Source organism: Cololabis saira, chromosome 11, assembly GCF_033807715.1.
Source record: "Cololabis saira isolate AMF1-May2022 chromosome 11, fColSai1.1, whole genome shotgun sequence".
Classification (NCBI taxonomy): domain Eukaryota; kingdom Metazoa; phylum Chordata; class Actinopteri; order Beloniformes; family Belonidae; genus Cololabis; species Cololabis saira.
This window is the reverse complement of record NC_084597.1, coordinates 8635240-8656647: the sequence shown is the minus strand read 5'-3', so window position 1 is coordinate 8656647 and position 21408 is coordinate 8635240. Positions and strand designations below refer to the sequence as shown.

The 21408-nt window shown below is 39.0% G+C and overlaps 1 protein-coding gene across 1 annotated transcript in view; it reads left to right on the top strand.

The window, feature by feature from the left end:
* LOC133454536 (dymeclin-like) overlaps nucleotides 1-21408 on the top strand; it is a 58887-nt gene that overhangs the window by 15649 nt on the left and 21830 nt on the right. The window contains exons 3-4 of the mRNA XM_061733260.1: nucleotides 15520-15702; nucleotides 21102-21215. Of these exons, the coding sequence (XP_061589244.1) occupies nucleotides 15520-15702; nucleotides 21102-21215 (297 nt within the window). The remainder of the gene's footprint in view (nucleotides 1-15519; nucleotides 15703-21101; nucleotides 21216-21408) is intronic.

The window sequence follows — 21408 nt, the reverse complement described above, 5'->3', positions numbered from 1 at the left end:
CTCTCTTTATGAGGGATAGACAAGAGAGAGGGAGATATATATATAAAAAAAGAAAAAAACATTGTCAAATGCTCCAACCTGTGTTAAAGCTGAATGTGGCTCCTTTTTTCGACATTTTCCCTCCATGTCTGCCTCTCGAGTCTCTCGCATATGCATGCTGAGGACCCACCCCCTGTCCCTGGGTGTGTTTATGGTGCTGTATCTGGTTAGTGTCACGGAAGAAAGACAGAAGGGTGAGGGCCTCTTGAGCCCCTCCAGGGAACATCTAGAGGCTCTCGGTCCAGACAGTGCAACTCTCACAAGGCCTGACAGTTGCACTCTGCAGCTTCTGCACCTCTGATTATAGATTTCTTCCCCTCCCGTGTCTTTTAAGATGTGTGCAGTCAAAAATACGCAAATAAAGAAGTATCGGCCGTGTTTCATTGCATTGTGTTTTCAGTAATGATTATGTTACTTCACCTCCTCTTAGTCTGTTTACTGTTGCACATTCTGGGAGGAAACTACAAGCACACACACACACATGCACTCCCAGAAGCAGGTTGGACCACCATGTCTATGTGTTTACGTGTCCTGGTTGAGTCACAATCTGTGATCTCTTTTTAACAGCCAGAGAAGACACATGCATTAGCTTTGCAGCACCGTTCAACTTGTTTAGGGGAAGGGCAGAGCTGGAAGACGCATCAACAGATGATGTTTATTATCAGAGCTTTTGGGAATTTGCCACTTTCCTACGGCTATGGCATTATTTTATGAAATCCACAGTCATTCATTAAGGCACCCAAAGCTTTTAGACTAGGAGAAACTATTTTGTTGAATACAGTGGAGACTATTTTTAAAGGGGTATGTGTTTCCAAACTTTAGATCGTACATAATATATAGATTAATATTTTTTGTATGTCGAGCAGCATTAATGTTTCTGTTTAAAGGCAAGGCAAATTTATTTGTGTAGCACAATTCAACACAAGGTATTTCAAAGTGCTTTACATCAACATTAAAAGCAGCAAGACACAATTAAACAGTAAATAACAAATAAAATGATAAGAAAAGAGGTAAAATAATAAAAAGCACAAGTTGTTAAAAAGTAAGGGCAGTAGAGTACAGCAGGTACATCTCATTCTTACAATGGCAAGAACTACGTTTCTATACGGTCAAAACGTACAAAGACCGGGTCAAATACAGTATTACAAAAGTAATCTGTGCGGATTCGTGCAGTGAATCAGACCAATTTGACAATTCTACGTCACAATGCCTGCATTCAGGGCTTATCCATAACTTTGCGCCTCACCTTGCGTGGTTCTTGTTCTTGGGACAGACAACAAACCAGATCCAGATGAACCTCAGGGGTCTGGGAGCTTCATAGGGAACTAACAGATCAAGCATGTATTTTGGTCCAAGACCATTCAGTGCTTTGTAAACCAGCAGGAAGATTTTAAACTTTAAACTAAGACTTTAAAATCCTTTGACTCACTGGAAGCCAGTGTAGCCATTTCAGAAAGGTGTCCCTGGTTATTAATACTATTATTATTATTACTATATTATTATTATTATTGTTAGTATACTATATTATTATTATTATAGAATATGTATGGATGAATGGGATGCCTGGGTCTGGGGCCCTCCGTTGTCGGGCCCGCGCGGGTGTCGCCCTGTTGGGGGGTTCCCTCTCTCCGGGCCCGTCTCCGGGCGCTGCCCGTGCGGCGGGGTGCTCCTCTGGTCCTGGGGGGGGCGCTTTCGTGGGGGCGGGTGCGCGTGCCCGCGTCGGTGGCCGGGGCAGCTCTGTCTCTCCGGGCAGGCTGGCCCCTCGCCGGGTGGGGGTCGTTGGCCTGGAGGGTGAGGGCCTCCTGGCCACGTGTCCGGCCCGGACCGGGTGGTCGGGGACGGGCCTCACTGGCGGTGGGTTTCCTCCCGCCCTCTTCTCCCCTCTGTGGGGTTGCCGGTGGCCTGGGTTCCGGGTTCTTCCTTGTCGGCCTCTGGTCTCGCGGGTGGCGGGGTTGCCTCCCCCATCACCCGTAGTTTTGGGGTTTAGTTAGTCGCGGTAGCTTGGCCTAGCTGTGATTGGGTCTCGGGACCTGGGACGGTTGCTGCTCGTGTTTCTGCCTGTTTCGTGTCTGTTTTTTTACTTTTTCTTTTTTTTTCTCTTTTTTTCTCCCACTGCTCGATGTGCGCTTCCATGTGTGTTCTTGCGTCCTGGATTAGCAGCGGATGTCACCGCTATATATATATAAATAAAAATATGACATGTATTTTATATCAAACATATATCACATATATATGCTTTAGGTTCTACCAGCATGGTATTAACTATTAATATGTGTGCAGACAAGGTAAAAAAGAAAAGAAATGTGTCCCTGTCTTTCGAAGTAACCCCTAACATTTTTTTTAAATTTCCACTGCCTTAGACGTGTTTTACATCATGAGCCTAGTCAGACATACTTTTATCACTAAATGTCTCTCTTGTATGCTAATCATGATTTTTTTTTTGTCTGAACATCATGGTTTGTTTGCACCACAGTGTTTAACCTTGTGTCTTGCTAAATTACTTCCTTATTATCAGCATTTCTTGATAAATTACAAATACTTGCATCATAATATGGTCATACACACATATTGATAATCAACACTATCTGGCAAAGGTCACACTCGTAAACTTGTGTGTTTTTTGAACGTTTATCAGATGTATTTCCTTACTTTGCTACAGTTTATTCTTCCCACTGTAGCTCTTACATAAAAGAGCTACAAATTACTTGACGTTGACGTGTTCAGTGTAGCCTCTGCGAGGTGCACGCACAAATGGAAACCTTATGCATTTTGAACATCTTGGCCCCTGAGACTGTAAAATCTGGCACTTTTATTGTCTTGCTTTACACTGCCTTTCATCCATGTACATTTCATCTCAATCTTGGAGACTCATGCACACGATGGAAGCGCATAATGTGCCAGGACAGATCAGTGTCTCCCTCCGTACATCATTTATCTGAAAGTACAAGGTGATTGATTAAAATGTGTATGTTACGTTATCCTGTCAGATATGGTCTTTTGATGTAGAGCCAGTTCTGCCACCAGCCTGATGAACATTAACACCTCAGAGGTTGTGGTGCGTATATGGATGTCTTCTTGTCATTGTGCATGGACAGACTGCTAGAGAAATGAGGAAGGTAGAGGGGCAACAAAACAATTTAGAGCAGGGGTGTCAAACTCATTTTGCTTGGCGGGCCGGATTTGACCAATTCTTTTTCTCGCGGGCCGCACGCTCAAAATAACAAAAACGGTGCGAAATCTTTTTTCTAATTCTTTTCTTTTACTATTGTTATCTAATCCAATATCAGTTTAGTTAATTTTAAAGGAAATATGCACTTTGTTTACACTCTAATTATGTAAAATATATTTCTTCAGGATCTTTTCTTGAAATTTCTCATTCTCTTTATGTAAGATACTTTTAATATCATTTTACAAAGATAAACAGAAACATATGTTTTTTTTATATTTCGCTTTTTTACAGGAAATTTAATTAAAAGCAAAATCTTTCTTATTACATCCAAGAGTGTTTCTTTGTGATTTAGAGATTTTTCCAGTACAATTAAGTGTATTTATTTTTAAAAATTGGTGCAGATATTTACGCCAGTGTGCCGAAAAAGTCAGCACTTCTTTTTTAACTGTTTTACTTTGTCACTATCCTCGTATCCTCGAATAAATATCTTCTATCATCTTTTTTAGCAGTGATATTTTTCCTGCGAAAATAAATAATAGTAGTCAGTTAATAAAAATAAACGACCGTCTACAAAGAAATAAAATCGGCAAATGCATTCTAGAAAACTAAAAAAATGTCAAACTGCTCTCTTTGTGGAATAACGATGGATTTGTAGAAGAAATATATTATCGGATATGCTGCGATTCATGGCAATTATTTATGCCTTCCTTTTTAGTAAATTAACATTTCGTTTTTTTGCGTTGGAAACTTCTCGCGGGCCGCATGAAAATCTCTCTCGGGCCGCACATTTGGCACCCCTGATTTAGAGCATTATAGTGTTTTTGTCTGCAGCTGAGGTCTCCTGTCAACATTTAAAACCAATCAAACTTGCCAGGTTGTTTAGTTTTGTGTGCAACACACTAAACATGGACCAGAGAAAGGGCATACCAGCCTGAGGAGCTCAGCGTGTTAAAGGTAAAGGCCAGAAGATCATCGGCAAGCACCTTGATGTTCTTGTTTGTAATTATAAAGTCCACCAGACTGTAGCCGACTTCCTTAGACAAGACAGAAAGAGGAAGCAACCCCAGGTTAATCAGGATAGTGCAGATAGTAGACAGAGCCAAGACAAACATCTAGTGACAATCTGCCTCACCTCTAAGGTCAAAGTGTGTTACTGTTTGATCACACCATCTGCTGCCTTTTATACAATAGTGGGCTTCTTGGAAGAAGACCTGGTAGATTACACTTTTTAGAGAGGACAAAAAAAAAAAAATTTTGGCCAAAAGCCATGTTGACAAACATTTGTGGGAGAATATATCTGTTTACAAACAGAAGAATAACAATTTCTCAGTAATAATGACACCACACCTACCATAAAACCCTATAAGGGGCTCGGTTACATTTTGGTGCTGCTTCAGGCACAGGGTTGCCTTTAATCTGCACAGAGTACAATAAAGTCACAGTACGGCAAACTAAAAGCTATCTACATCCTGGAGCAAAAAAACACTTTCCAATGTCAGGAAGCTCAGCCTCAATCACAGGTTAGAGGTCTTCCAACAGAATAATGACCCAAAACACAGAGCTACTGTGACCCAAGAAATGCTGATTTTGACAATATGGACTATTCCTAAAGCATCCTTTATGAACCAAGGTCTTTAACATATATAGAAAGTTGGGGAAAATGCAGCGTGGAGTAAGTACCCTCCAAACTATAGCAAGCTAGAGCAGTTTGTTGAAGAGCAGTAGGCCAAAATACCTGTTTGCAGATGTAGGCTATTCGTTGATAGGTACACAAAGTAGGCCTGTGTTGAAAAAATCGATTTCCCAATTCTAAATCGATTCTCATATTAATTCCTAAAAATCGATTTTTTTTTAATTTTTTTTTTTAATTTTTTAATTTTTTTTTTTCATCATTACAACTTTTGGTTATTTTTTTGTTTATCCTCAAAAAAGGAATGTTTTGTTGGACACGAGAATAACTGGTGCCATGTTTTTGCCTTTAAATATGTTTAAAGGTATGAAAACATTAAAGTGTTAGGTTATAATTGCATAAATTGTCTATATTTCATTACTTTATATACTGTCTTGGGGTTACATTTGCAAAAAACGCTAAAAACCAAATGCTCAAAAATTAAAAACCAAAATAAATCGAAAATGGAACAAATAGAAACGGAATGTGGGAGAAAATAAAACCGATTTCATCCGTCTCTGTTTGCTGCCCTGGGTCTGTTTGGTAATTCTGACCCACATGATGTTTCTAGTAGTAATATTTTGCATAACTACAGTCATATAATTCATGCAACAGCTCAAAAAACAGTTTTAATAACAATAACCCAAATCAATATCGGAATAGAATCGGATCAAATCAAATCTTAATAATCGATTCTGAATCTTAAGAATCGGAATCGAATCGATTCTTGACATTTGAATCGATCCCCAGCCCTAACACAAAGTATCTTCATTGGTTTTAATACTGAAAAATCAAGATTGATTTAAAAAAAAGAAAACAAAAGAAAACTCCGATTTGCATTAAAGGTGGAATAAATAGTTATGGATCTTTTCTTTTATCAGCACTGAGGGTAAACATGTTGTCAGTAGCACTGTGTTTGCCCCTCAGTTCACTGACGGCTATGATAACAAACAGAAGAGTCACTTACAGTGAATATTACCTCCACAAGAACAAACAAGCCCATAAACTCTAACAGCAGGAAAGGATGACATGATGCTATATCTCCGGCTGTGTCACCACACTTTCTCACAAGCGAGACTGTGAAAGATAATTGAGCCAGTTTGTTTATTTGCGACTAGACCGTGAACAACCACCCTGCACTAAGCTTGTGGGATTTTGCCACAGCCGTTGTCCAGACTGGTAAAATTGATTAGTCACATCTCTTGTTATAGCTTGCACTTTTGCAGCGTAAGACAAACTCACTTTTGGACCCGAGGCGTCCGCAGCAGTGTCTGTGTTGACCCTCGGTAGGGCTGATGTCCCTAATGCACACAACCACATGCAAAAAACCAAACAAGGCACATCAGGACAAACACCTTGAGTATGGTGGAGATGTTGATGATGGGGACTTGTTTGGTAGCCACAGAGTCTGGGTACATTTCTATCATTGCCACAAAAAAAAATAACCCTTTTAGGCTTAGTTTCTCAAAAATGTTGACTTTTTCAGTGTAATGTGTTGTAGGGCTGGACGATATGGACCAAAAGTCATATCTCGATATTTTCTAGCTGAATGGCGATACTCGATATATATCGATATTTTTTCTGTGCCATAATTGGGGTTTCCCCCAAAGCATTATAGCATAGCATCTCTGTTAGCATCTCTGTTAGCATCTCTGTTAGCTTCATTTTTTCTGAGGCAAACCCTTAAAAAAACAGTCAGTTTTAATACAAAGCCTCGTGCTAAATGTCACACAGGTTCCTTTATTAACAGAGGTCTGCACAATATCAAAATGTATGAAACAAATGAAATAAAAATAAACTGCCTGCATATATAGAATAAAAATGCTTCTTGAATAAAATAAAACAAATATCCCTTTCCTGCATAGCAATTAAATTCAAATACACTGTGCAATTAATACAATGTAGACAGTAACAGGCAGACTTTTCCACTGAGGTTGACAGTTGTGCAAATAACAAAACATTTGTGCAAATCTCAAATAAAACATTCAAGTCAATTTGTCACAAAATAAGCTATATCAAAATCATAAAAAAAATAATAAAAAAAATAAAAATTTAAATCGATATAAACGATATTGTCTCATACCATATCGCGTTTGAAAATATATCGATATATATTAAAATCTCGATATATCGCCCAGCCCTAATGTGTTGTTATATGTCTTGAAATGCAGTACCTGATTAAGAGCACACCATTATCCTAATAAGTAAAACCTTAAAATTGAAAGAGCATGTACTTTGAGATGACAGATAATGAAGTTTATATGTATATAAATAGTATTTAATCTCTCTCCTGGTTTAGTCGTCTCTTCTTGGGTAGTAGTTTCATCCCTGCAAGGCAGCAGGTGCTCTTACTTTCTAATGATTGTCTGCTTCCAAATGATTATTACCGCTGCCCAGCTGGGGCCTGGTCTTCTCATGATTGAGCCATAACAAAGCAAAGCAGAGCTCATTTCTGATCAATTAGTTCTGCCCACCTATTTGCTAGAGTTTTGCCGCGTTTTGTAAAATCATTGTTACGCCTGTCATCATTAGCATTATCTCTGTTTTGCCTCCATTCCCTTACCTGAGCTCCTTTCGCTGTAATTAAATCTCAGAGAAGTAGATACATTAAAACTGATGATGGGGAATTCACCTCCAAATGAGCTACATATTTCCTCCGCAGAGTCTCTTCTCGACAGATTAATGGGATTTTATCCATCCGCCCAACGAAGAATGTTTTGTGCGTCATGTGTGACCCTGTGGTTTGATGAGAGCCTGACCTGGGCACAATGTTCTGCAAAATAGTGTCATTATGACATAGTCATGGTGCCTTCAAAGAGACAATGACCCATTTTTAAAAATACCAAATGACCAGGCAGGTTGCTTCTCCTCAGCCGGTCTGACCATCATGTTTGAGCATGTGGCATTTTCTTTCCCTATTTTTCTTCGTGCCTTTTCCCTTTAGTGCTTTAAATCAAATGTATATCTCACAGTATTATACATTTTCTTTGGTTATGTCTAGTGATGCACCGATTGTTCGGTAACCGAAATTGTTCGGCCGAAAATGGCAAAAAAACACTTTCGGTGTTCGGTGGAAGAAGTGGGAAAAAACAATTAATAACGGAGTTGTAATATAAGGAAATAGACTGGCCGCTCCCGTAAAAGTTGCGCACCACAAACATAAATCGTTGGCCAACCAAAAGGTAACCACATAAGAATTTTACCTAACATTCACCAGGAGGTGGAACCAGAACAACATAATGCTGGGAAATTAAAAAAAATTCAGTTTTTTATGTTCAATAAATATTTTCTACCTCGTAATTTTGTAAAAAAAAAATGTCTTTGAAAAGATAAGATAAGATAAGATATTCCTTTATTAGTCCCCAAATTTGCAGTGTACAGCAGCAAAGGGGATAGTGCAAGACAAGAGGCATCAATAGAAATAATAATAATACAATAATAATATCAGAGTATGACACACTATAAACAGTACTGGTATATACATTAATAATAATAATAAAAAATACTGGTATATAAAATAAGATAAGAGCATGCCTAAATCAAATGTATTTGATTTATGCAATGGTGAAAAAATTGGCAAAATAAATGAAAAACTGTGAAGAACCATGTTCGGTATTGTTCGGTATTCGGCCAAGTGATTATTGCGATTTTCGGTTTCGGTTTCGGCTACAAATTTTAATTTCGGTGCATCACTAGTTATGTCGATAAAACGTTGTGTCCTTTCGTGTGAAGCCGTTTACATGTTGGCAGATTTAGGACAGATCTCCTTTATGAAGGTGTGGCTATGTTGTGCATCTTCATGCACAACGCTGTCTACGCTAGTCCTCTCTCTTAATACGCCTGCTTTGTCTGCCCCACAACAGCCTACAGTGAGGAGTGGGGGCCAACCGGGGAATCTCTAAGCTATTGGTTTAATGATGCCAGCTCCTACTTTACAAGGATTTGCATGTCTGTGTCTGTAAACACCCCGTCCACGCACACAAACATTTGCATACAAACATGCAGGGGTATGATATAATGGCCAGACATATACAGACATTGATTATTTTTTGCAGACGTTGGTCAGACAGTTAACAGAGGTCAGATCCACCTGCAGACTTAACACATTTTTGGGAGCACGGCTTATTGAAGAATTAGCTGCAGAATCACAGGGCTGGAAAAGCCCTCCGTTTACACTCTGGAAGCTTTCCGTTTAACGTTTATGTAAATAGTGGAGCCAGTAAAACAGGCCCGGATCATTCAGGCAAATGATACAGTCCGTGTCTGAGGGCTGTGTTTTCCTGGGTGGGGAGGAAGGAGGCAGCCTGAATAGCACCATGAGCGGTTGTGACTAAATGACGATGATGGGGGTTAGAAAATTACACATGAATGTGGCAAAAGCAGCAGAAAAGAGGTGGCAAGGGGAGGACAGGAAGAGGAGGGGGAAGAGAGAATAAGCAGTAACGATGTCATGCAGTCAAACGCACACATCAGGTGTTTTCTGGTGGTTTGAGCGGAAATTTTGGGGGGGAAAAAACAAGTGCTGGGGAACAAAGTGGGAAGTGGAAGAGGAGAAGAAGGAGGAGCAGCCAAGATATTTAAATCCTGTCTGGGGTTTCAAGTAGACCATGGACCTCTTAATCTCATCCACTTGGCAAACATACACGCAGGGCCAGGCAGACGTCTAGCTAGCCTATTTTCATGTGACCTGAATTCCCCAGTGTGGCTTTTTTTCCTCCCAGACTAATCTAATTAAGCTGGGTGCTGAGCTACAGAACAAACACACTCGGCATCCCTCACTCCTACTCTGTCTTGCTCTCCTGCTTTCGCATCCTCCTCGTCGTGTTCGCCGTCTCCATCAACACCCCCTACTCTCATTTTCAACGCTACCATTTTCGTCCCCGTCTTCTTTATTCTGCCTCCTCCTATTCAGATGTCTCCCGTATGTGTTTTTTCTGCTCTCTTTTTAATTATGGCCTGCCACTGCAGAGGAGAGGCGAGCAGGTTCTAGGAAGGCAGTGGAGTTGAGCTCAGAGAGCCACCTCTGCCTCCAGACATACAATCAGTCCTCATTATTACTGGCTCTTTGGCCATCCCCCTGCCTCTTTATGTCTGAAAACTTTGCATACCTCCCTCAGCCAGCCTGTGGAAATCTATGCATCACACTATTGCATATATTTTCCCATCCCAGTTCACCGCCTGTGCACAACAGAATCCAGTTATTTACAACGATCTTAATCCTCTGGCTACTTTTAAAGAGCATGGTGTGTGCGTGTGTGTGTCCTTGTGCACAATTTTAAGAAAGTCACAGAGAGAGCAAAGTTATTTATAAGATAAGGACTAGTTTCCAAAGCAGGGCGCTGGAGATGAAATATAAAATGCTTCCACATGCAGTGCTGTTACAGATGGTCAGCCCAGATTGGAGGGGGAATCTCAGCTCGCAGTTGCGGTCTTGCCAGGTTCCTGTGTTGAATATGGTATTGAGAAATTCGTGGTCAAAACATATCATTGTCATGTCTCACGGTGCCAAAGAGACTTTTTTTTTTAAGTTTTCTAATTCTTGCACAGTGATGAATAGTATGTCTTGTAATCTATTTTAGAGGAGTTGCAATAATTATTCTCATCTCAAGCCTGAAATGTAACAGGAGGAAGCTGCTGGTGAGCTCTATCTGGGGCGAGACACCCTGCAAAGCAAAGATGGTGGCCAAAATTAACTCGAATTAACATTTTTGTGTTTGTCAGCAGTTTACGGTTTATGGGGTACAGTTAGATACAGTGTTAATTTTGACAGCAAATTCTAATTTAGTCTTAGTCTTTTGGTCTTAGTAGACCAAATATTAGCAGATTTTAGTCGACTAAATGTTTCTCCAGAATTTCCGGTCATTGGAAATATCCATCAATCTGATATGGAATGGTATTAAGATTTAAATATGCAATACGGACACATATTTAACAGTTGTAATATGAAAAATGTATTTTATTTTATTCTGAATGCCAAACACGTGAGCATGGCTTTTCCACAAAAGATAATCAAACAGAAAATAAGCATAAGGCCTGCTCTCCCTAAAAAATATACATGCTTCCTGAAAAAGATCTGCATTCTCCCTGAATGATATGCAATGTATATTACATTCTTTCAAGCTTAAGTACCATATTTTTGAAATAGATAACCACATAACTCTGAACTCACTGTCTTCTGCGGTCTGTTACTCTGTGCAAAATCAAAAAGATCAAGATAAATAATAATAGTCATTGACTAAAGTGTCAATTATATTTCGTCATAGTCTTCGTTTTGATTTAGTTTTCATCCTTGAAAAAGGTTCTTCAGAATCAGAATCATCTTTATTGGCCAGGTTTGAACATTGTCCAACAAGGAATTTGACTCCGGTTATTTCGCTCGCTGTACCCAGATTTAAAAATAGCAAACAGAAAAATAAACAAATGTGGCACTTATTGATGTATATACAATTAAAGAACTGAAGGTGCAGCAGTATGCGGTAGAAAAATGACGGCTCTAAATAAAATAACATATATACAATTTTTTTTTTAAAGTGACAAATATTTGACAAATATTTATCATCATAGTCTTCGTCAACGAAATGAACACTGGTTAGATAAAGATGAGGAGCTGGAATCTTTACAGTAATCTATGCCGCGTTCCATTTGTTCTCGGAAGTCGGAATTTCCCAGTTCCTAGTCGGAATTTTCAACTGGAACGCCCCTCGAAGTGGGATTTCCTACTGGGGAAGTGGGAGAAGCTTCACCACCCCCGAGTTACCATTCCAAGATGGCTGCCATTCCCAGTTCCCAGTTCCGATTTCCGAGGTAAATGGAACGCGGCACTAGTTTAATGCTCTTGCCCTACTCTTGAACCTGAAATGAACCCTCGCCATCACGGCTGCTGGTGTTATGGTGTTTGGTTGGAGGTCGCTGACACAGCTTACTGGGAAACTTGATTGTTATGGTCAGTTCTATCAGGAGCATTAAGGCAAGGTCATTTGTGTAGCACATTTTAGGTCCAAAGTCATTTTTAGATAAAAAAATTTAAAAAAAATGCATAAAAAATAAGAGTTTAAAGGCTATTAGGATATACCATCAACCATTAGGCTGATTTCATGAAAACTCTATTGAATTAAGCTAAGCTGCTTTGAAAGTACTTGACTCCTGTGATCTCTTAGTCCTCATTTTCTCCTCTTCTTCTCTTCTTAACTGTTAACCAGCCAATTCTTTCGCTGGATTCAGCCCAAGAGACGGTTGATGCTGTGTTGTATTTGTAGATTAGGGCCAGTATAATACAATATAGTCAGCGTTGCTTCAAGCAAGTGGTGCACTCATATTGCAATAAATGTTTACAACATTTGAAACCACTTTTGCCAAATGAAAGTTTCACAAAAAAGTCAATTTTGTTGAGCTGGGTGGTTTATTTAGTATTTTTACATTAGTCTGGATGCTGCATCATCTGCAGTTCTTATCTGAAATACTATTGACAAATGACAACTTTTGCAACGCTCTGCTACTATTTAGTCACAGTTGTTAGTTGGAAATCAGTTGTCATCTCTTCAACTGCATTCGCCAATTCATTATTGTCTAGTTTTTTTTTTTTAGTTTTTTCTTTATCTCTTTAGAGACGAATTGTTTTCCCACGGTCTCGGCAGTTCTCTTCCTGTGTGAGCCACCATGAAAGATTCAAGGCGGGACCTTATCTCGTCATGTTGGCGTCTGTCTGGCTTGTAGACATATTGTTATGAATACAGTAACTAAAAGACGAGATAAGAATCTATTTTTTCTTAAAACTATACGTTTCCCTTTTAGAGCAGATTGACTGATGGAATAATACGCCCAGGCAAAGATTTCCATTAGCAACTGAAGAGATTTCTCTTGAACTGGTGTAACCGCATACTGTGTTAGAATACCAGAAAAAAACTAAACATGTATAGTAGGTGTTACTGAAGTAACTGTATTAGATTTTATGTTATGTTATGAATCTTTATTTTGGCTTGTACACACCTTTTGCAGAACAAGATGAAAAGGAAAGAAAAAACAACATTTCTTTTGCAGAAAAGGTGTAGCTGAAGCCGTAGCTTATAGGGCCTACCCTTTTTTCTTATGATCAGCAAAAATATGAGACATTAGCTTTTACTCCGTGGAAACAAACAATACATAAAGAAAACAAAAATAAGTAAGACAAAATATAAAATTGACATTTCACATTCTAGAATGTTTTCGATAGTATACTTTATAATTATAAAGTTTTATATAGTGTTTTATATTTATTTAGGGTCCTGAATGTAGTTTGGAAGCAGTTTCTGCTGGGCTTTAAAGGCAAATAAAACAGTTTTCTAGTCAGATCTATTAATTATCCTTAACGCTCTTTTCTGTAACAGGAAAATAGGGTTTGTATTTGTTTTATAGCTGTTACCCCATATCTCCACATAATAAGTCATGTATGGAACTATAAGTGAGTTATACATCAAAAACTGTGCTCTTTGACAGAATTTTTTTTTTTGATATTGCTAGGGTTTTAGACATTCTTGATTTTACACTATTTATATGTGATTTCCAGCTAAGTTTATCATCAATTATTACCCCCAGGAACTTATTTTCATATACTCTTTCTATTTTGATAGAGATTGGGTTTAGATACAAACGATAACTATAAATGGATTCTCATTATTATTATTGACCTCTTTGGAAAATCCTTTCTCCTGTTTAGAGGTCACACAGATCCACTTGGAGGCTTTGAGCTTGAACTTTCTCTTCATTGGTGCTTTACAAATACTATTTCAAGGCAGTCTCAGAAATATGTATAAAAAATCTGAGGGGTAGGCATTTCATGGTTGTCTGTCTGCTTTTAGAGGTCACTAGACTCATCTCTGCTTTAGAAAAGACAGAAGTTATAGTAGACAAAGATCTGCTTTGTGGTGGAGCAAAACCACACGTCAAAATTATAAAGATTGACCAGTTTTTGGGAGTTGCACCTCTTTTTTTTGTAGTGCTTTGTCCTCTTTGTGGTAAAGTTGGTTGTTATTGCCCCCCTTCCAGCTCACACCAGCTCTCAACTCTGTAGATTATAGCCAATCGCGTTATAGGATATTATACCACGGTCTGTGTGAATACTCTATTCTGATTGGCTGGCAGGTGTACATTAAAAGTGATAATCTGCCTTATAACTTTAATATCATTGCGCTGGATCAACTGCCTGGTGGTAACCACGGCAACGGAGATTCAGAGAAGAAGAGCCGGCTACCGCAGGACGGCAACATGAGTGATTTTGTGATTTCTTTTGATTTATTTGGTGAATAAAAAATACCAAAAGTTGTAATTTAATGATGAAAAAAGAAGAATCGATCTTTAGACACACGAATCGATGTTAATATTAATATGAGAATCGATTTAGAATCAGTGACGTAACTGAGGTTTGCAGCGACGTAATGACGTGGCTCCTCTTAGCCCCTCGAGCTTTGGAAAAGCAAACCGGTTCTCAGCTGGTTCGCAAGTTGAACGAGTTGTGAACCAGAACCGGCCCTGGAACCGGTTTGGTGGTAAAGGGGTATCTGACGACGGCTTAGAGTTAAAAATAAAGAAAAAAAACAACCTCAAAACACAAATACCAATTAGTAAAGGGCCATCATCTTAAATTGCTCTACAGTCATATAGATTAGGCTATACCAGGGGTCGGCAACCCAATATGTTGAAAGAGCCATATTGGACCAAAAACACAAAAAACAAATATGTCAGGAGCCGCAAAAAATTAAGACAACACATGCTGCATGTTTCTATATTAGTTATAACTGGGGGAAGATTTTTTTTTCATTATGCACTTCGAGAAAAAAGTCGAAATGTCGAGAAAAAAGTCAAAATTTCGAGAAAAAAGTCAAAATTTTGAGAAAAAAGTTGGAATTTCAAGATTAATGTTGAAGTACAATCTTGAGACAAAAGTCGAAATGTCGAGAAAAAAGTCAAAATGTCGAGAAAAAAGTCAAAATGTCGAGAAAAAAGTTGAAATTTTGAGAAAAAAGTAAGAAAAAAGAGGGAAAAAAAGGAAAAAATAAGAAAAAATTGGAAAAAAAGAAGAAAGGAAAAAACATTTTTTTAAAAGCTCCAGGAGCCACTAGGGCGGCGCTAAAGAGCTGCATGCGGCTCTGGAGCCGCGGGTTGCTGATCCCTGGGCTATACGAAGTCAAGGCCCTCGGTTGGTTGGTTGGGTTAGTATTTTTACTTAAAATGGAGTAAATGTCTAACTGGAAATACATTAAATCAATCTTCCAGCACTTTTAGATATTCACAGATCACTACAGGGTGTGTATGTTGGGTTATATCTGTCTTTAATTGACTATTCTGTAAATGCCATCATGTCACCGTCTTAGCTTTCTGCTGTTCTTCCCCAGCCGGTTCTGTCACCTGTCATTAGTGACAGTTGCAATAATCCCGCAAGGAAATGTACCGTGACAAGTCTTGATCTGTAGCTTATAAGATCACTTCTCCGTCCACAGCTAAGACTGACTCAGGCTGACATTTTCACTCTCTTCCCCTCGTCCTTTTTTTCTGTCCTCCCACCTGCTGATCTAATTTATCACCACACAATCATTTTAAAACACTGTAATAAGTAAAAACAAGCGTACTGAGAAATGCATTAACCTTTAAATCTTGCCTCTCCTCCCAGGCCCAGGACCTGAACGTGATCGAGGAGGTGATCCGTATGATGCTAGAAATCATCAACTCATGCCTGTGCAACTCCCTGCACCACAACCCCAACCTGGTGTACGCGCTGCTCTACAAGAGGGAGCTCTTCGAGCAGTTCAGGACGCATCCGTCCTTCCAGGACATCATGCAGAATCTGGACACGGTCAGTCGCTCAGAATATCAGGAGTGAATTAAGAGAACCTTAAACCTCGTAGCGCTATAACATACAGGACTGTCTCAGAAAATTTGAATATTGTGATAAAGTTCTTTATTTTCTGTAATGCAATAAAAAAAAAAAAAAATGTCACACATTCTGGATTCATTACAAATCAACTGAATATTGCAAGTCTTTTATTATTTTAATATTGCTTATTATGGCTTACAGTTTAAGATTAAGATTCCCAGAATATTCTAATTTTTTGAGATAGGATATTTGAGTTTTCTTAAGCTGTAAGCCATGATCAGCAATATTAAAATAATAAAAGGCTTGCAATATTTCAGTTGATTTGTAATGAATCCAGAATGTATGATATTTTTTGCATTACAGAAAATAAAGGACTTTATCACAATATTCTAATTTTCTGAGACAGTCCTGTGGACTAGGGGCTGTATAGATTTTCTCTCATCTTCTCAGTCCGCTGGTAGTTGTTGAAAAAAAATGATGCAATGTATGCAAACTGCTCCATTAACACGGAGCGTATGGCAGAGAAAGTAATATCAATACATTAATCGGTTCCCTTGTGTCGAGAGGCCCCCTTCACAAATAATTATTGAGTCTCGGTGCAACGAGGGGGAATGCATAGAATAAGAAAGCTATCATACATGGCTTCATTAGTCATATAGCGATGAGGAAATGAAGCTTTGGTGTTTGGATGTGGAGGATGATGGGGGTTGCTGCATACTTTGCCATCCCTGTTAGCTGGAAACCCTTGTTAAAGTTACCCTGAGGCGATTCTCCAAAGCTTTCCCTGCACTAGCACATCCATGAATGTGAGCAGCAGATCCTGGATGAGAGGCGGCTCCTCTGCTCCTCTAATTCAACCTTTCTTTCTTTCTTTGAATCTTTATTTCGGCCTGTACACACTTGTTGCAGAACAAGATGAAAAGGAAAGAAAAAACAACATTTCTTTTGCCGAAAAGGTGTAGGCTGAAGCCGTAGCTTATAGTGCCTACCCTTTTTTCTTATGATCAGCAAAAATATGAGACATTAGCTTTTACTCCGTGGAAACAAACAATACATAAAGAAGACAAAAATAAGTAAGACAAAATATAAAATTGACGTTTCACATTCTAGAATGTTTTTGATAGTATACTTTATAATTATAGTGTTTTATATTTATTTACAGTATTTTCTTTTAAACAATTTCTTAAACTTGAGGATAGAACGACACATTTTTAGGTTGTTATTACAACTATTCCAAATTTCTCTAGCCTTAACTGATGTACATCTCTTTTTAATATTAGTTCTTGCTGTCGTCATCTCAAACATGAGTTTCCCCCTCAGCTCATAAGGGAGGCATTTGATTTAATGAAAAGATTAGTATGAGAGAGATGTAGATGCACACCACACCCAAACTTTTTGTTTTTTAAAAGCCGCTGTAGCGAGCTGAGACATTTTTTTATTTTTTTCCAATGTTGGTTTGACTAACAAAAATAAATAAATAAAAGTACAATTAATCAAAAATGTCTTTTGGAAAGGACTTTTCCCAACTTGGGCAACACAAAATACTTTTGATTGATTTCTTTTTTTTTTATTTATTTATCTATTTTCTATTGCCAAACAAATTATAATAAATGTCGCGCTGTAGCACGAGAACAGTATAAAAACCGTCCGACGTTTCTGTTGCTAAGGAACATGAACGCCTATGGATCCATCTGTCTGTTGGTAGAAGCACTAATAAGTTATCTCGAATCCAACACAAGAATGATTTAGAAAAACATCAGCCAGGCCAGTTTAACTGTAATTTCTCAGACAGATAACTTTAAAGACTTGGAACATGCACCATCATTATTGTTCAGCTTTTTCATGTCACGGCATGTAGGATTATTACATTTTGTTCTCAGGTCTCCATATTGTCCCCTTTGTCGTGACATTGGTTGTGGCAGCTTAAACCAGAATGTGACGGGCTCTGGTGCGTTTAAATCACTCCCAGAGCTTGGAGGTGGGACTGTGGGCTGACATTAAATGTATATGAGATCATTGTCCCGCTAGTGTTTAAAAATAAACAGAAGTAGGAGGGGGCTTTAACGCCCAGCACTTTTTAACCTTTTGCCTGACATATGAAATAATAGACAAAAAATATTTTTCTACTTGTATGTGTTGTTTTTTTTTAAGTACCACTTTTATCCATCAATGTGTTTGTGGCAAAAACACAATATTTATTTATCCTTTTATGGCCAAAAATGACATAAGTTTCTAATGCTGTATTTTCCAAACTATAAGGCACTAAAAGTCCCTAAATTTTCTCAAAAACCGGCAGTGCTCCTATAATCCGGGACGCCTTATGTATTTATTTGTGCTTACTGACCTCAAACCAGATTTGTGGGGTACACTGCGCTCAAAAATAGTGCAGTTTTAGTGACTTTGGTAGCGACGAAGCTGCTCCGCTCGACTGATGGTCAGACACATCGAAGTTGGTCCTTGGTTGGATACGTGTTGCAACGTCAGACAGCGTCAGTGGCGTCAATTCAGTCAAAGCTAAGGTATGGCAAGCAGTTGCAGAGCGTGGGTCTCAGTACAGAGGGGGCGGAGCATTCTCCATGGGCCCTTATGATAGTCATTTTAACGTTCAACAACACCTCATCCTACCCATCAAACAACAATAATAATCCAGGTAACGTGGAAAACGGGGTAACATTCAATACTTTGTACATGCTTAGTTCTCTTTTAAAGTTTAGCGCTCATCTCCTTCATGGCCGCAAATTTGCCGAGTCGGCAAACTGGCTGTAACTGTTCAGGCTGATTTATGGTTCCGCGTTACACCAATGCAGAGCCTACGGCGTAGTGCACGCAGAGCTGCGCACGTACGCCGCGTAACCTCGCCGTAGACTGCGCCGTACCCTACGCCGTAGGCTCTGCGTCGATTTAACGCAGAACCATAAATCAGGCATTAATCCCAATCAGCGTTGGCTCACAGCCCCGATGCGTTCAGGACAGTTGTAAAGTAAAAATGAGCCTACACTGGCCGCACAATGCACATTTTATTATTATTATAGCCTACAATTTACTTATATGATTATATATGAAGGTATCACACAAAACGGGGCCCTATGAGCTTGTGGGCCCCGAGGCGACCGCCCCCTTGCCCCCCCTCTGGCTCCGCTACGACTCTCAGAACTTAACTAGAGTATCAACCAACACGCCCAGCAAATACTCATGACAGAAGTCTGCTATGTAGCTTATCTTTGTGGTCAAGAAAATGTGAACTTTTTGCACTCTCACTCACATCCTGCTAACATAAGTACGAACACTACACTTTAACAACGTAATTACGCAACGTAATTACGCAATACGCATCCGTTTTCTGCACCATGGACAGCAGAGTTAGAGTTAGAGAGCAGAAATCTCCCAGTGTAACTTAAAACCGTTAATGTCAAAATGCAAAAAGGAGAGGGAGGGAGCAGAAGAGAGAAAGAGAGTAAAAAAGTAAAATATTTCCCAGATTTATAAGAGGGTAGGGCGATTTGATAGCTTACCTTAAGATGAACTTGCATAATTAATCCTTCAGTGGCTACAGCCTCGTTAATATCCTGACTGGGGCGACATTGGACCCATCACTTGCCTTCTTTTTTTGAAAAAAAATTGCCTGCTTTCTTTTTATTTTTTTAAGTTAGTAACACTGCAGAGCTAAAAACAGATTGATAGCGACCACTGTCGTCAGGGACGCTGGGACATCACATTTCAAGATATGAGGAGGGGGGGTACAAGTGTTGGGAAAGATAATATCTAGTGAAATCGATCATGTTGTTCTGATTTACATTTGTAGTTATTTTATATGCATTAAATAATAGAATAGTCAATACAAATCGACACAGAGTAATTCCATAAATTTATTTAAAAAACAAACATTTACATTTTCCCCTGAAGCCGAGGTGTGGCAGCTGCCGTACCTTCATACCCAATTGACGCCCCTGGACAGCGTTAGATAACTAATTATATAGCTGGTAATCAACCATCATTCACCATCTAGTCAGTGTCACCTTACTGTAGTTAGATGTCAACATCAGGTTTTTAGAGTAAACCCACTTTTCAACTATACAAATGTTGGAATACAATGTTGTTCCAACCTCACACTAACTTCAGGTCTCTGCTATCGCTGGCAACATTGAACTAATCACAGAACAGGACGTGGTACGACTTTTACCTCCACCACTTTTTATTGGTGGATTTGTGGAAGACGACTGATTTAAAAGTAAGTGAAAGTATTTGTCTGGTTTTAGTTACAACTGAACGAGTTGAATAAAGTTCGACTTACCAGACCACTTCGTTTCGCTTTATATAGGTTTTATCATGCGCCTTATGTATGAAAATAAACCTGTTCATTGATATTTCGCCTGGTGCGCCTAATGGTCCGCAAAATGCGGTACCGGTTTTATCCATTAATGTGTTTGTGGTAACAACACAATATTTATTTATCCTTTTATGGCCAAAAAGGACATACGTTTCTAATACTTGTTTAAAAGTGGATTAACTGTTTCTTTCCATTTCTAGATCTTTAAGCTAAGCTAAATGGTATCAGTCTTCTACGGTGGCCGAGACCCGCCATTGCGGAAAATTAAAGAAACGCTGCAAATAAAAAGAAACGCTTTGCAAATAAAATAAACGCTGAAAATAAAAACAAACGCTGCTGCAAATAAAAGAAACGCTGCAAATATAAAGAAACGCTGCTGCAAATAAAAAAAAAAAAAACGATGCAAATAAAAAAGCCACAACGGAAGTGAATTACCGGGGACTATTTTTGCTGATGCACCGGTGTTTTTTATGTGAGAGGAGAAGAAGACGACGAAGAGGTAAGTGAAAAGGAAGAAATAAGAAGAGCGAGGAATAAGAATTACAACGAACGAGAAAATAAGTGAAAAGGTTAGTGTTCAACGTCGCTACGTGTCATTTTTAATGTGCAACACCGGTGCATCGGCAGAAACAGTCCCCGGTAATTCCCTTCCGTTGTGGCTCTTTTATTTGCGTCATTTTTTAATTTTATTTGCAGCGTTTATTTTATTTGCAAAGCGTTTGTTTCTGTTTGCAGCGTTACTTTTATTTTCAGCAATGGCGGGTCTCGGCCACCGTAGTCTTCTCATCACAACCCACCTTCAGACTGAGGTCACTGTTAAATTAATGTTCATCACTCCATCATTCACGACAATAAAGTGAGAGAGGCAAACGATTGAATGGTACATTGCATTAGGTTGGCTTTTTTTAATGTTTATTTGACCGTTTATAGATTAATTTGCAAGCAAGTGGGATAAAGACCTCTTAATGGCTTCTCAACTCTAAAACCATAACAACATTTCCTTTACCGACGATGTCGCAGCTCTGTGATTTGCTGTGTTTCTGATTTTTAGGTGATTGGGTTCTTCAGTCAGCGTCTGGAGCAGGCTGGAAGTGACCTGTCAGTGGAGAGGGTGCAGGAGGTCATCATGAAAGGGGCCCAGGCTCTGCCAAACGACCGACTGAAGGTAATCTCCACACTCGCCACACTAAAGGATGGGATGGAATAGCATAGAGGACAGGAATTGGAAAATATGAAGCTGTCTAAGAAAGACCCCCAATACTTGTGTAGATGTAGCTGTGGAGAGTTTATTGTCAAAGCAGGGCGGCCGCAGGTCCTTAAAAAGTCTTAAATTCCATTTTTGCTAAAATAAGGCCTTT